Below are 14,318 nucleotides of genomic sequence, written 5' to 3' on the forward strand. Positions count from 1 at the left end.
ATGCTCGGAGTTCCTATGTGTAGAAGTCTTTCTTCAAACCTTGCTCTTTTTATAAGGCCGTAATATAAAAGCGTTTGAAAGTATCTAGAAACGCGCTATAAATCCCATCAATTATTATTGTACTCGGTAAGCCAAGTACAAAATGTTCGGACTTAACTTGTTATTGTTCCTAATTCACGTAAATCACTCCCGTCAGAAACTAATTGTTCCGATTTTTTGTACAACACATGAATGCACTGTGAGCCCTAGCAACGAGGCAAGTGTTCTATGTACCATAGCAACCATGGCGGAGGATCTTTCCCTGACGGAGGAAAAAGGAAAAGAAGTCATGAAAGAACAAAAAGAAGATCTCTACAAGCGAATCCAAGAGCTGAGGTAATGAAAATAAATATTATAATATGTGGAAAAAGAGTTACTGGAAAAGTCTGCTAGTTTCGCTAACTTGCTAACGTTAACCGCGAAAGCTAGTTTTGGTCGCGGAGGGGCTCCATAGTTCTGCGCATGGGCTTTATTAGGTCCTCTTTAGGGGTGCTGCTGAACCTTTTAAAAATAAAATTATTGGATGTTTCATTCTATACCAAACTAGATTTTTTAATTCAGTAGAAATGTGTATACATGCACTTTTATATTCTAGATATCATATTGATAAAATTGTAGTCTTGGTGATGAATTCAGAGACCACTGAAGCCATCCTGATAAATTAATCTCAGTAACCTGAATAGTTTTAACAGAAGAGCTGGAAGGCTCCTCTTGGCTATAGAGTGGTAGATAAACTGAAGTGAAACCAGAAACAAAAGAAAGAAAGAATGTGATACTCAGTGGTAAGACAGGCTCCTAAAATATGTGTTAGTCATTAACACGCCTCTTTATATCAACAATCTACAAGTGTGGGTGCTAGGAAGCCTACTAGTCTAGTTGTATTTATATTGATACATTTCTTTCTATCTATCTATCTATCTATCTATCTATCTATCTATCTATCTATCTATCTATCTATCTATCTATCTATCTATCTATCTATCTATCTATCTATCTATCTATCTATCTATTTATGCAGGTACGTCAAGGCACCTGTCACTCTGCTGCATTCACGTGCTGTTCAGATGCTCGGAGTTCCTATGTGTAGAAGTCTTTCTTCAAACCTTGCTCTTTTTATAAGGCCGTAATATAAAAGCGTTTGAAAGTATCTAGAAACGCGCTATAAATCCCATCAATTATTATTGTACTCGGTAAGCCAAGTACAAAATGTTCGGACTTAACTTGTTATTGTTCCTAATTCACGTAAATCACTCCCGTCAGAACTAGTTTTGGTCGCGGAGGGGCTCCATAGTTCTGCGCATGGGCTTTATTAGGTCCTCTTTAGGGGTGCTGCTGAACCTTTTAAAAATAAAATTATTGGATGTTTCATTCTATACCAAACTAGATTTTTTAATTCAGTAGAAATGTGTATACATGCACTTTTATATTCTAGATATCATATTGATAAAATTGTAGTAAATTAATGTTTTAAATTCAAAATGAAGCGTTCAGCAGGGCAGTAAGCCACTAAAATGTAAAAATATTGAATATCACAAGTTAAACATGTGCTCCAGCTAAAATTATAAGCATTCTTTTAACCATTTATTTAGTTAGGTGTTGAGATGAATGGATGGAAAGATCAGTGTTTTTTTTCTGCTTTTCTTTTTATAACTTGAAAGTTATTTATTTTTATACTGACCCTGCTAGACCTCTAAAGGTGTGCTGGGGCACCAAGTGGCAACCTTCAGTAAAATGAATAACCTTAACTCATCCTTTGAAATCCACAATGAGTTTTAAACTTCAGACACTTGAACACAAACACCAGTCTTCAAGTATTTACCTCATGTATCTCATCGGAAGGACTTTAAAGTTTGTTATTTCCACTCTCAGATGTTCTAATGCAGCCCTGCTGGCAGAGATAGACCTGTTTGAACGATATATCAGCCGCGTCGACCCCCAGGACCCAGTGTCACATGGAGGGGGAAGTGGTCCAGGGGCCCCTGGTGGGTCCAAACTGGAGAGTGGGGTAAGTGATGCAAAAAAGAAGAAACTTCTTGCTAATGATGATGATAATTCTTCCACTGACCACAATTTTTTTTCCAGATTTTACATAAAAATGTAAGATCTTTTCATGGGAGGCCAGACTTTGTTTTGTGTACTGTTCTGGTTTGTTTGTAGATTGTTTGTAGTATTGACCAGTCTGGTAAAAAGTAGGAAGTACACATCCCGGCTCCCGTGGTTGGTGATCTGAGGAGGATTTATTTCTCTCCATAAACAGATATCTGCAGGAAAAGCAGCTAATAATCTGCTCTAGATCAAACATTTGCACTGAGACAGAAATCTGCTTGATGCTGTGTCACTAAAGACAAACAGCGTTAAGATTACTGACTTCCTGGAATGCATCAGAAATAATAGATCCCACCTCCATTTAACAAACAAACACTGTAAAAGTTGTTTTCTTCTCCTCTTGAGGACAGACCTGACAAAGCTTGACTTTGGACTTTTGACTAATCTGCATCATGCTGTTGTTAATTCAGCAAATTTAAGACCCGTTAATTATAAGAACATAAGAACATCAGAAGAACATCGGAAGAACATCAGAAGAACATCAGTTGCTGTTTCAGGTTCATACCGCTGAAGGAAGCCAGAGTGAAGCCTCTGTGGAACTTACTATTTACAGTCAAACTGAGACTCATCAAGGATTAACAGGGATAAACCTGGACATGACGGTGTATACTGTGCAGACATATTTGAAGAGTGAATTGCGACATGCCCGAGAAGTTTGCCCTCAATCCTAGGGGTGTTTAACATTGTCAAACAATAGCCAATGGATTGCAACGATCATGGCATGACTTCATTCTAATCCTTCTACTTGCCACTTTAGTCCTGGTAACCCAACATCATCTTTTATATGACCGTGTGTGTATGTGTGTGTACATGTACTTGTCAGGGTCGTGGGCGGAGACGGAGGTCACGCTCTAACATACCAGATCACCTCCAACTGCTCACCTTGGAACAAAAACTTTCTGTGGCACAGAGAGAGCTAACAGAGACTCAACAAGACAGAGAGAAACTCAAACAGAGCTGTGACACGATTGAGGATAAATACAAGGTAACTACAAAACCTCACAAATTGAAAGCAAACTAATCAAACAAATCCCCCACAACTTAAAGAACCTTTTGTCTCTCCAGGTCTCTGTGAAAGAGGCGGAAATACGCCTTTCAGAAATCAAAAAGGCTCAGAACGAGTTTGAGCGCAGACTGTTTAAACCGCTGAGGGACACCAGGTTGGACATCAAGGAGCCTGAGAAGGTGCTTCAGTACATCCAAGACAAGTCAAAGGTAAACAATGAGTCTAGTTTCATCAGATCAACCTGTGAAAAGAAGCATTTTTAAAAGATTATTTAAAAAAAAATGTAGTAATCAATTTATAGCTTGGCTTTAAAGAACATCTCATCTTTGCAACTTTTAAAATTAAATGTGTTTAATTAGTTTAAAACATGCAATTGTCATATTGTTCAGATAGTTTTTTAGATGCATTAATGAAATATTTTCCAGATATGACTTTAAAAAAGACTTTAAAAATCTAATTTGATCTTCTTTTTACTTTGTTTCATTATTTGAATCTGTCACAATATTTTAATATTGCTTTTTTTAAACTTTAGTTTTGGGCTTTAATGCTCTTATTCAGAGGGAACACGACTGTGGATAGAGTAAGAAAGTCTCACCTCCTGCACCTCTGTGAAACTAACATGTTTTCTCTGAATTATCATTCACTCGATTCTTCATTCTACAGAAAGAGTCCAGTTTGGTCAGTGAATGTTGTCGTTTAACTCTGTTCTTTCCTCAAACACAAACTCCAACAGATCACCCAGCTGGATAAGTATCGTCTGAAAAACCAGGCCCTGAAAGTGAAGGAGAAGAAGCTCCAGCAGCAGCTTCTACAGAAAAGAGAAGCAGGAAAAGCTGAGTACGAGGTAATCCAAGAGAGCTAGAGGGCTTGTGAGTTAGGCTGTCTCACAAGAGAAGAGTGAAGGACATGGTGCGATCCTCTTTGATTTACTACATACTTTGTTGAACAATGAACCCGCTGTGTGTTTTCTTAGATAGTTTTCCAGGAGTTTAATGAACCAAGAATCGACAAAGACCTGGATGAACTTCAAGTCAATAATTTGAAAGTCCAACGTGTCCTCAGTTCTCATAAGGTAACTGAATTAAAATGTTAGTGTGAGAGAAATAAATGTCTAGGTGTAAGAAAAAACACCAAAGCACAAGCTAATCATCTCCACTTTGGCTCCAGGATGTTCAATCTTTGAGTCTGTGTGTTATGTGTGTGTTGACAGGAGAAGCTGCAGAGTGTAACAAGGGAGTCCACAGAGCTGAGCAATGACATCACAAACAGGAAGCAGGCACTGGCCAAAATTCAGGAGGAGATACAGCATGCTCAGGAGGTTTGTAATAAAACAAAACAACATTATTCTGTACTTTAAGTCAAACTGTCAGAGTCTTGTGGTTTCTAGATAACCACAGAGTAACATGCATTAAAAGATGTAGCACCAGCCAAACATTTGTGCTTAATTTCTGTCTCTTGCATATATACTTTTAAAAATTCCTCTTCGTGTTTCCCTTCTCTGTCCAAATGTTCTCCTTCTTCAGGCATGTCTAAAGGCAGAGGCTCTAAACCAACACCTGCACTACCAGATTGCAGATTATGAGGCTCCTGGTATCATGGAATACATTCACCTCAAGGACAAACACAAGAGGCTGCAGCAGAGCATTCACACCTGGGAGAGGAAGGTCGGGATTTCTGAGGTAAACTATATTTTGTTTTCTTTCTCCGGATTCGTTCAGCTCTCTTCTCCAGGATTGTCTGTCACATGAGAGTTTAAAGGGTTTTGCTCCTTTTTACTGCACCATGCTGTGCCTCACTGCAGCTGCAGAAAAACAACAGTTGTAGGACAGAATGTAAAACAATTGTCTCTCTCTTTTCTGTTTCCCCAGATGGCCTTGAAGGTCCACAGTAAAGCCTGGAACACACAGAGAGCCACTTTCACTCCTGCAAACAGTGCCGCTGCTGGAGCTGGATCTGAACAGCACAGAGTCCCAGTAAAGCTTCCACACATAGCAGAACACAGCACATAAAGAAACACACTCAGGGGTGTTCACAAAGAATGGATTGTGGCAGATCAGTAGCACTATGAGTTGTGAATCAATTGTTCACGCTCTGTGCTCCATCTCAAGGTCTGATTCACAAAGCATACTATGCTTATGGTATTCAAGTGTAAACACGCGCAGAGAGTTTTGGTGCTTGGTGCAGTTTGCTGTGTTCCGGTCCTGCATAACAGTCCAGACCATCTCCACTGATGTGGAGGAAATGTTTTTTAATGTGTTGGCGTTGTGCCTCTCAAAGCTTTGGACTGATTTAACATCTTGTTTTATAACAATATTAATATCAACGTCACATTTACAGACAATTTATTTTCTAGATGACACACTTGAAAGTTTAAGCATGACATCAGTGCAGTTAACTCTCAGCAGACAGTACTTACTTCCCTAACTACGCAGTGTTTGGGATTTAGATGCTTTTTGCTTTAAGTTTATTCTGACCCAAATATTGACCCAAATCAATGCATAGTTGCTAATTTGAATACATGCAGATGGTACCAGTGTATAAAGAGGCCATTTCCTCTGCAGTGCAGAGTGAATTAGACGCTTTCTTTTTGTTTCACTTTGCACAGGTGCAAAAGCTGCACAATCCTTTAGTGAATCATGCCCACAGAGAGCAATAATGGATGCTGTTTTAGTCTGTTTATTCATATACTGTAATGTTTTATTAAAAGTTCCCAGTTAAGCTGCTTCCTTTTCTGTGTAGAGTATACACAGAAGCATTCAGGGTTAGCTCCAACAATGACACAGGCTACTATTTCAGTGCTCCTTAAAGCTTGGGTTGGTAATCAGATTTAGATACACTTTTTGTCATACTGGTTAAAATGATCTTTATGTCCTGATGGCAATCAATACATAATGTGTTCCTAAAAAAGAGTGAAAAAAACCTGCTATCTACAGCCGGAGTAAACCTGGGAAAACACCAACCAATCACCGTGTTTTGGCTCCCCAAATTTTAAACCAATCAAATCCCGTCCAGCCGTTCTGCCCTCCTCCTGCACGTACATTTCCCCGGCGTGCACTCCTCCGAGTCCCCGTCTCCTGCCTCTACTTCCCCTGACTCTATTTACTGCCCCTCTCACTCGTCCTCGGGCCTGTCCCCTCTGACCTGATGAGGTGCTTTGCTCAGGACTGTAGTCCGGATCAGAGTCTAAAAAGCTCTCACCAACAAGCAGAATAATTAATGACGTTCAGTAAGTCCTACAGAAAATATATATTTATTGTAGCGTCCGTCCCGACGCTGTAGTGATGACGAGCCGATTTGTGAACACGTTGATCTTTAATAACCGGTCACTGTCGGCCGTGATGACGACAACCAACAAAGCAACAATCAATGTTTGAATGAATGAAAAACTTCTCCTCTTGTCTCTCCTCTCTCCCACTCGCACACTCTACACCTCTCCTGATGCCTTCACTGACCGTCAACACTGTAGGAATTAAGAACATCTACACTGAACAGGTTTAACAAACAGTAGAGCTGTTACAGTTTTATATATTTAATTTCAGTTTGATTAATGTTTAGATCTTCAGGTGGGATACTTTTGTAGAGGTCGTGAAAATGTTTTCCCCAGATATCTCCATCTTGTATTGCTAATTGTTGAGGCTTTGTGGTCTCTGTTCAACATGTTCAAGAAGTGACCCTGGTCTACTGCATTTTCAATCTCCTCCAGTGTTTTGTTGGTGTAGTGGGATTTCTTTTGTCTGATGGTCTGTTTGTACTGTTTCAGGTGTTCGGAGTATTCATGTAAAAGTGTTGGGTCATGTTGGTTTCTGTGTTTCTGGTTTGATAGCTGTCTTAAGTGTTTTCTCATTTCTTTACATTCCTTATCAAACCATTGTTTTTCAGAGGGTTTTTGATTACAGTGCTGATGGCGAGGTTTCTTACTTTTTTCAAGCTTTGCATCTAATGCAGCTTTTTGGAAGATATTGTTAATTACTTCTGTGGCTTTGTTGACACCTTCAGAGTTACTGTGGCAATGTGAACAGTTGACTGTCTTATTTCAATTGAATTCAAAGCTTGTTCAAATTGTTCAGCACTATTTGGAGCCCATCTGTATGATTGGTTCAGATTGTACAGCTTACTGGGTTGTTCCTTAATACTATATCTTGTGTGTTTTTTTAAGTATATATTAATCTGGCTGTGATCTGAAAGGGGGGTTTGTGTTTGAACAGTGATAGCACTGAATGAGGGATCCATGTCTGAGATGGCATAGTCAACAACACTTGTCCCAAGAGCTGAACTATAAGTAAAACGTCCCAAACTGCCTCCTCTGATCCTACCATTTAACATATACAGGCCGGAGGCCCTGCAGAGGTTCATTAACTCTTTCCCATTTCTGTTCATGGTTTTGTCAGGGTTGTTCCTCATTGCTGTAGGTGTGGGGGTCAAAGGGGACTCTTTGAATATATATTTATCTCCTGTGTGGTCTATACAGTCAGGATCTGTACCTGTTCAGGCATTAAAGTCTCCACACAGGAGTATTTTCCCTTGGGCTTGAAGGTGGCATATCTCTGTGTGTAGGGAGCTGAGGAACTCTTCTTCGTGGTATGGTGACTCTGATGGAGGGGCGTATATTGCACATAGATATAAATCTACCTCGCAAATGTCTATGTGTTTTTAAATTTTAAGCCAAATGTGTTTTTTTGCTTTGTTTAATGATTGTGATGTGTTTGGTAATATTAACTTTGAGCCAAATTATTATTCCTCGAGTCTCAACCACGGTGTACTGCTTTCATCTTAACTGAAGGCACTATGATTTCATCGTAGCCTAGGGGACACTGAGTCACTGTATTGGATCGACACCACGTTTCCAACAAAATCTAAATATCAACATCCTTTATATTATTTAAGAAATCAGGGTTTGCGGTCTTAAGACCAAAAGTGTTAGAGTATAAACCCTGAATATTCCAAAAGCTTATTTTAAAAGATTTCATTTGTGAGCAAAAAAAAAAAAAAAATGAACAAAACAAAACAGATGAAAAGTCGAATCTGGAGCAACTCATTTGCAGCTATTACCTTCAAAATAAGCTCACTTAAAGCATCTCTATACCTCATGTTTGTAGTAGTCTGTTACACAGAGTGTGAAGCATCTCTTTGATCACCCCCAGTTCAGTCATTGGTGCAGTGGCTAGCAGAGGAGCAAGATTGTTCATCACAGAGGCATACATGGTCTGTCGGTGATTGTGGAGAGGTCCTCTGTATCTGGGTGGGGCAGGGGGGCAGGGGTATGGGATGGTGGCGAGGTATTGCAGGGGGGCGTGGTGCTGCAGGAGGGTGGAAGGCAGAGGTCCTCTGACTCTCCTGTTGGTATCTCGGTGGTCTGTTGTCCCTGGGAGCAGAAGCTGTTTGGGCGAGGCTATTTGGGTTGCGACCAAGGGTAACATCCTTCAATGTTTTGGAGAATGTTCTCACCCCAGCCTTGTTCAGGTGTATCCCATCATAGAGGTCCCATGTTCCGATGTTGGTGTGGTGAGCCAGGTGGATGTTTGGGAACTCTGTATGTGTGGATGGTGAGCTTCAAGCGCTAGCCAACAGGCGCCTCCTGAGTCAACACTGGCAGGATTATATTATAGTCACTTCATTAATATTGTCTAACAATATCTATAAACTGTGGAAGAGAACTTTCTGCACGAGGGGTACTTCTGATGTTGTTTTATTTTTATGGTATACATCTGATTGTATTTTATTGATTTTATTCTAATGATTTTATTATCTTTGAAGTATTTCATATTACTCTTCTCTCTCTTCTTTTAGCCTTGTATCATCTTACCCTTTTCTGTTATTTTCTATCTATCTGTTCTTTTGTGAAGTATTTCGGACTGCATGTTTGAATGTATGAAAGATGCTGTATAAATAAAAATGAGTTGAGTTGAGATAATGTTTGAATCATACTCATTCACTCTTAAGTGACCTTTACAGAGTGAAAAAAACCCCACCCCACACTCTATAAACTATTTCCTTTATTAGAAAGAAATCCACAGAGGTATCAACCTCAAAGAACTCTAAATGTTATGATGTTACATGCCATATGTACAGTTATATACATGAAAGTGCAATGTCACAATGGTTAAGATGTTTATTGTTAATCTTTCATAACTGTTTGAAAAATGGCATCATTACTTGTTCATGTTTTTCTTCCTGCACTGCATTTTCTAAAACACAGAGTCTGACATGAAAAGGAAACAGAATATCTCAAGTTCCTCTAAAACATTTTCAAAGGCACTTTCACGAGTACATACTACAGATGTACATAACACCACAGAGTAGCTTAAAGCCTACAGGCACCATAACTGAGGCCTACCGTTTTAGGATGTTAACATAGTGACAGTCTAACACTTTGTTTTTATACAACTGGCTTCATACTGGAGGTGTGACACCTTTACATATTTATTCTACATCTCTTGTTGTAAGTTTACCCTTAAACAAAACAAACATAACAGAAGTGATTACAAAAATAAACTAAAGTTAGTGAGTCAGAATCAGTCATCTTTTTGATTATTATACACACAATATCCATCAAGTCAAAGATAGTGTAAACCTGCTGTTAGAGAGCAGCAAAGCTTATTCACAGCAAACCAAACCTTTCTGTGTTCTGTTAAGCTAGCCAAACACTCGCAGGACATGCACTCACTTCAGTTACTTCTACAGTTCAGAGGTTATTTATAAGGAGACAAACAGGGGGGGAAGGGGGGGTGCAGTCCCACAGCTGGAACGTCTGCACAGACAGTTTCACGGAGCTGTTGCTTTTGAAATGATCACATAACCTGGACACATTAGAGCTGACTTACACAGGCTCGTCTTCACTGATCAGGTGAGAATAAATCTGATACATACACGCTGTTCTCTGCCGCACATCGTCCACAAATCCAGAGAAAGTCTTCATATAAGTCAGCCAACAAAAACACATCAGTCTCACCTGAGTATGGGAAAGGGATAGTTCTGTGTTTTAAAGTGTAGTTGTAAGAGAAGAGGTACTTGTCAACAGTAAGTGTACTAACCACAGGAGATCCTGGTTAGCTCGGCTCCTTTGTTGAGAAACTACCAGAGAAGTGACACAGGAACCAGGCGATCAACCTCTGCAGGCAACAGTATTTTCATCTCTTTTGAAGCCTGCAGACTCGAACAGCTGAAAACACGTATGTTGCTTTTAAAAATAGTATAGAAACAAAGTGGCTTTCTGATGGCAAAATAAAGCGTAGACTTGCACAACATTAATGTCTGGGTTCTTAAAATGATCTATATTTCGTGGTAGAGCTGCAGAGGTTCATAGTCTAGCTTCTGTGCTGGCTCACCAGCACCAAGAGGCTGAGCTGACCGGGATCTATTGTGGGTGTTACACTTAATGTTGACATGTACCTCATATAACCTCACTTCTAAAACATTCTAATGAAAGAACTACACCTTAAAAAATTGTTGGACACAAATCAAGCAGCTGTTTTCAGAGGCTTGAAAATGAGTCTTAGGAAGAATGATGAAGGAAACCTTTCATACTAACAGTCATCAGGTGCATGGCTACCTGCAGCACTCCTACAGGGTGCTGCCACGAGTCTGTACACATCAGTCAATATGGAGAATATATGGAGGGTCAACATCCATGCTTTAACTTGCACAGTCATGTCTTTGGGTTAATAAAGCCAAGAGAGGCATAAAAGAACCTCGAGCATGTGTTCCACGTCGTACATTAGCATATGAGTTTCACAAACTGTAGACAGAAGAGGATTTGTCATCAGAATCATTCACACTGTTCCCCAAAGGATCTACAGATGCAAGGCATAAGTTATTAGGCATCTTTCATCCTTCATCATGACTTACTGATGCAGGAATTCAAGAGCAGATGAAAATGTTGAAACAGTTCATAGTGAAGTAGTGGTTTCATCCAATAGTCGTATTTCATTCCAGGAAATATGGAAACATGTTCAGTCCAGCACAGAGATGATCTTTGTACATTTCTGAGACACAACACTCGGCAGGCTTTGCCCCCCAAAAAACAAAAACTGCGGTTTACAAGCCGGTGAAATTAAGCAGACTACTTTTAGCACTGTCATGTATTAAAGTACCGTAATCAGTCACACCTTCAAACCTTCTCTGTCCAGCTAATCTTTCTCTGTCCAGCACCTTTAAAACAGAAATCTATAATGGAAATATTTTACATTTTAGAGTCAATAAGGCCTTTAAACCAGTTCACAACACCCTCAAAGAGAAAAATAATAATAATAAAAGATTGATTTTTAGTGTGGGAATGAAAGTCTAGTCAGTTCTGCTGGGTTCAGGTAAACAGAGGAGCCACATGCAGCCTGCATCATTCAAAGTTCAACAAACTAAACTAAACTAACTAATGAACATCCTCTATAACCTATAAGGAAGCCTTTGTGATTTGTTGTTTGGATTTAAGAGAAAAAAAAAGACATTTTTTAGATAGTATTAACCTAAGCATATTTACACACAACTGTGTGACAAAAGATTTGTCCCACTGACTCCTCTGTATCCATTCTAACTCCTGCATTAGTCTCTCATACCATCATCCTCCTAAAACTTCAAAAGGAAACCTTTCTTCCGGTCTGGGTCTATGTATTTTTCACGCTTTAACTCATTACGTCTGAGACGTGTAAAAGCTGGTAGCTCTCTGACGCCTGCTGGAAGTTGTTGCAGAGTTCTTGTTTGACATCTCTGGTTCCTGTCCCGGAGGTCACATGGTGCAGGACTTGTCCAGAGGGTCCAGAGGAGATGCAGGATGAGGCTGTGAAGCCTGGTTGGACTTGGGAAGAACCATGGGCTTGGGCCTCAGTGCAGGGGGTTTGAGCTGCACCCCCATGCGAGGCGCTATCGCAGGCTTAAAGGTGCTCATGGTATCGCTGGAGGTGCTGGTGCTGCGGCGGATGGGCGGCTCAGTATTGGCGGTGGACCTCAGCATGACGCCGTGGATGGGGCTGAGGGACTCGCTGGAGCTGGCGGGCGTGGGACCCCCGCCGCTGCTTCCCGAGGTCTGCCGCTGCTCCAGGGTGTCCAGCACCACGTCAGGGGCGTGCTTGGCGGAGCTCTGCCGCTCCAGCTCACGCAGCTCATTCAGAGCAGTGTTCATAGTCTCTTCTATGTCCTGCAGGAGACAAAGAGAGAGAGTGTATGTGTGAGAGAGGGGAAGGAGGTAGGGAGGAAGTATAATAACTTTGATGCAAGAGAGGAGTAAGAGACAGGAAGGCTGGGTTAAAAGTAAGAAAAAAATGAAAGAGAAGACAGCAGGGAGAAGAGCAAAAAGAGAACAGGCAGCAAAGAGATGGGAGAGAGGAGAGAAGGTAAGAAACATAAAAAGTGATGTTAAAAGAGGACCCAAGTGACAGCTTTTTAAGAAAACACCAAGCATGCATTATACATGCAGAGACTCAGCAGAGTGTTACTGTGCACCAGCAGCTCTCTCTGCATGCTAATGACTGAGGAAAGCGAAGGAGATGCAGAGATGACACGATGGAGATGCAGAGATGACACGATATGTTCATCTGAGCATGCTCCCAGTAGACAGACAGACCAGCATGGCTTAAAGTGCTCTCTGTGACCTCTGCTTTCTAATTGAGCCTCTATACAAACACTGTTCATGACTTCACATCTGTTAACTGTTAAAACAGACCCATCTGCTGTGTGTCAGTTAAAGTGCAGAGGTATGTCTGTCTGTCTGAACACAGAGTGTTACCTGTTAGTCAGCTATCTATTTTGTAAAAGGATTTCATTTAAATTTTTTTTCATGCACACAAGCAAGCTGATGTTGAATCTGCTGTTAGGAGTCCCACTGTCCGGCTACGCTCCCTGCAGCCTGCCTGACTGTGAAGCTAGTCTTTGCGTGTATTTAGCACACAGACACAGTTGCAGCCAGAGGAAGCAGAAGACAGGGACTGACTATGTTTTTACAGGGCGGGGCAGGGCTTTGATGGTGGAGGGAGCTGCGGTCGGGTCGCCGCTCGTCCCGCGCTGACCTGTGCGATGGTCTCCGGGTCCAGGGGCTTGCCGCCGTGGTGGTGATGATGGGTGTCACTGAAGCCTGTGTACTGCCCTGAGGAGGTGGAGCGGCGGATGGGGGGACTCTCCATCTTCTTCAGAGACTCGTGGCGGCTGATGTTGGTTAGACTGCCGTGGCCCGTGCGGCGACGGCGTTCAGGGCTGTCCATGACCATGTGGTTACGAGTTCTCAGCATGTCTCGGGGGCTGAAGTGGCCCAGAACAGGGGAGCCCATCTCTGGGGTGCCTCCATGACCCCCATGAGCATGCTGAGAGGGATGCACCATGCAGTGCACATCGCTGGGGCGGGCAGGGGGCCGCCGAGATGGTGGTTCTGATCTTTTCTTGTGCCTGCTGGGACAGAAAAGGAGGAAAGGGAGAACGTTTGCATTAATGCTTTTATAATCAAAATGTAGCAACACACCTCACGCCAAACTCTGTACTCTGAGTTGGGTTGTAATAATTTCAAACATCCAGAGAGGAGCTCTGAAATGAGGGAAACAGCCTTTAATTTTAGTTCCCACAGTAATGACTAACAGTTACGGATTCATTTTACTTTAAAAAAACAGCAAAATGTGATTTACACCGTTAAACGTGTACAGGACGGTCACCGGACAAGAAATAACATTTCTTTGTGCACAAAAAATTAACTCCTACATAATTCAGGATTTCAATTCTTGAGATGAGGTTCCAACTTCAGCAGGCGTTCACACAGATTTTCAAAATCTGACACTCGTTTTTCCGATGTGTTACACACCCCATGAACGCAGCACAAGTACACGGCCTACAAGTTACGTTTACAAACTCAGCATCCAGAGATACCCTTAAAACAAGTCCTCCAAACTGGATGTGCAGAGTTCTCTACATAATGTGCTCGTGCTGCATCCCCAGTTTCCTGCAGTGGAAAAAGCAATGATCAAGGTTGAAAGATGAACCCTGGTTAGTGGCCGAGGAGCCTTTTTAGGAGGGAGGCCTGTGCTTCATTAGAGCACCAAAACAAGCTCTATGAGAGGCTGCTTCCACACATACACTGTCCTGTGTCACACACCTAATCGAACAAACACACTTTTACCATGAACATGAGCTGAACATCACTAACATGGCTGAATGCTAGCCTAGAAATCCATGATGTTCCTCAGCTTGATAACAG

At 41.4% G+C, this 14,318-nt stretch overlaps 2 protein-coding genes across 4 annotated transcripts in view; one reads left to right on the forward strand and one right to left on the reverse strand.

The window, feature by feature from the left end:
- The first annotated feature begins 17 nt into the window (after positions 1-17).
- On the forward strand, positions 18-8,141 carry ccdc113 (coiled-coil domain containing 113). The gene is made up of 9 exons (XM_034684799.1): positions 18-375; positions 1,909-2,044; positions 2,969-3,130; positions 3,211-3,360; positions 3,885-3,995; positions 4,125-4,223; positions 4,362-4,469; positions 4,675-4,830; positions 5,020-8,141. The coding sequence occupies exons 1-9, from the start codon at positions 143-145 to the stop codon at positions 5,158-5,160; spliced, it is 1,296 nt and encodes a 431-aa protein (XP_034540690.1). The 5' UTR covers positions 18-142; the 3' UTR covers positions 5,161-8,141.
- A 986-nt stretch (positions 8,142-9,127) lies between these two features.
- The window catches only part of srgap1a (SLIT-ROBO Rho GTPase activating protein 1a), a 117,897-nt gene continuing 112,706 nt past the window's right edge, over positions 9,128-14,318 (reverse strand). Inside the window, exons 21-22 of one of the 3 annotated variants that reach the window (XM_034685674.1) lie at positions 13,071-13,522; positions 9,128-12,278 (exon numbers count right to left, since the gene is read on the reverse strand). In XM_034685674.1, the coding sequence (XP_034541565.1) occupies positions 13,078-13,522 (445 nt within the window). In that variant the 3' untranslated portion in view covers positions 9,128-12,278; positions 13,071-13,077. The remainder of the gene's footprint in view (positions 12,279-13,070; positions 13,523-14,318) is intronic. The other 2 variants (XM_034685672.1, XM_034685673.1) reach the window with 2 other exon arrangements.

The sequence above is a fragment of the Notolabrus celidotus genome, chromosome 6, assembly GCF_009762535.1.
Source record: "Notolabrus celidotus isolate fNotCel1 chromosome 6, fNotCel1.pri, whole genome shotgun sequence".
NCBI lineage: Eukaryota > Metazoa > Chordata > Actinopteri > Labriformes > Labridae > Notolabrus > Notolabrus celidotus.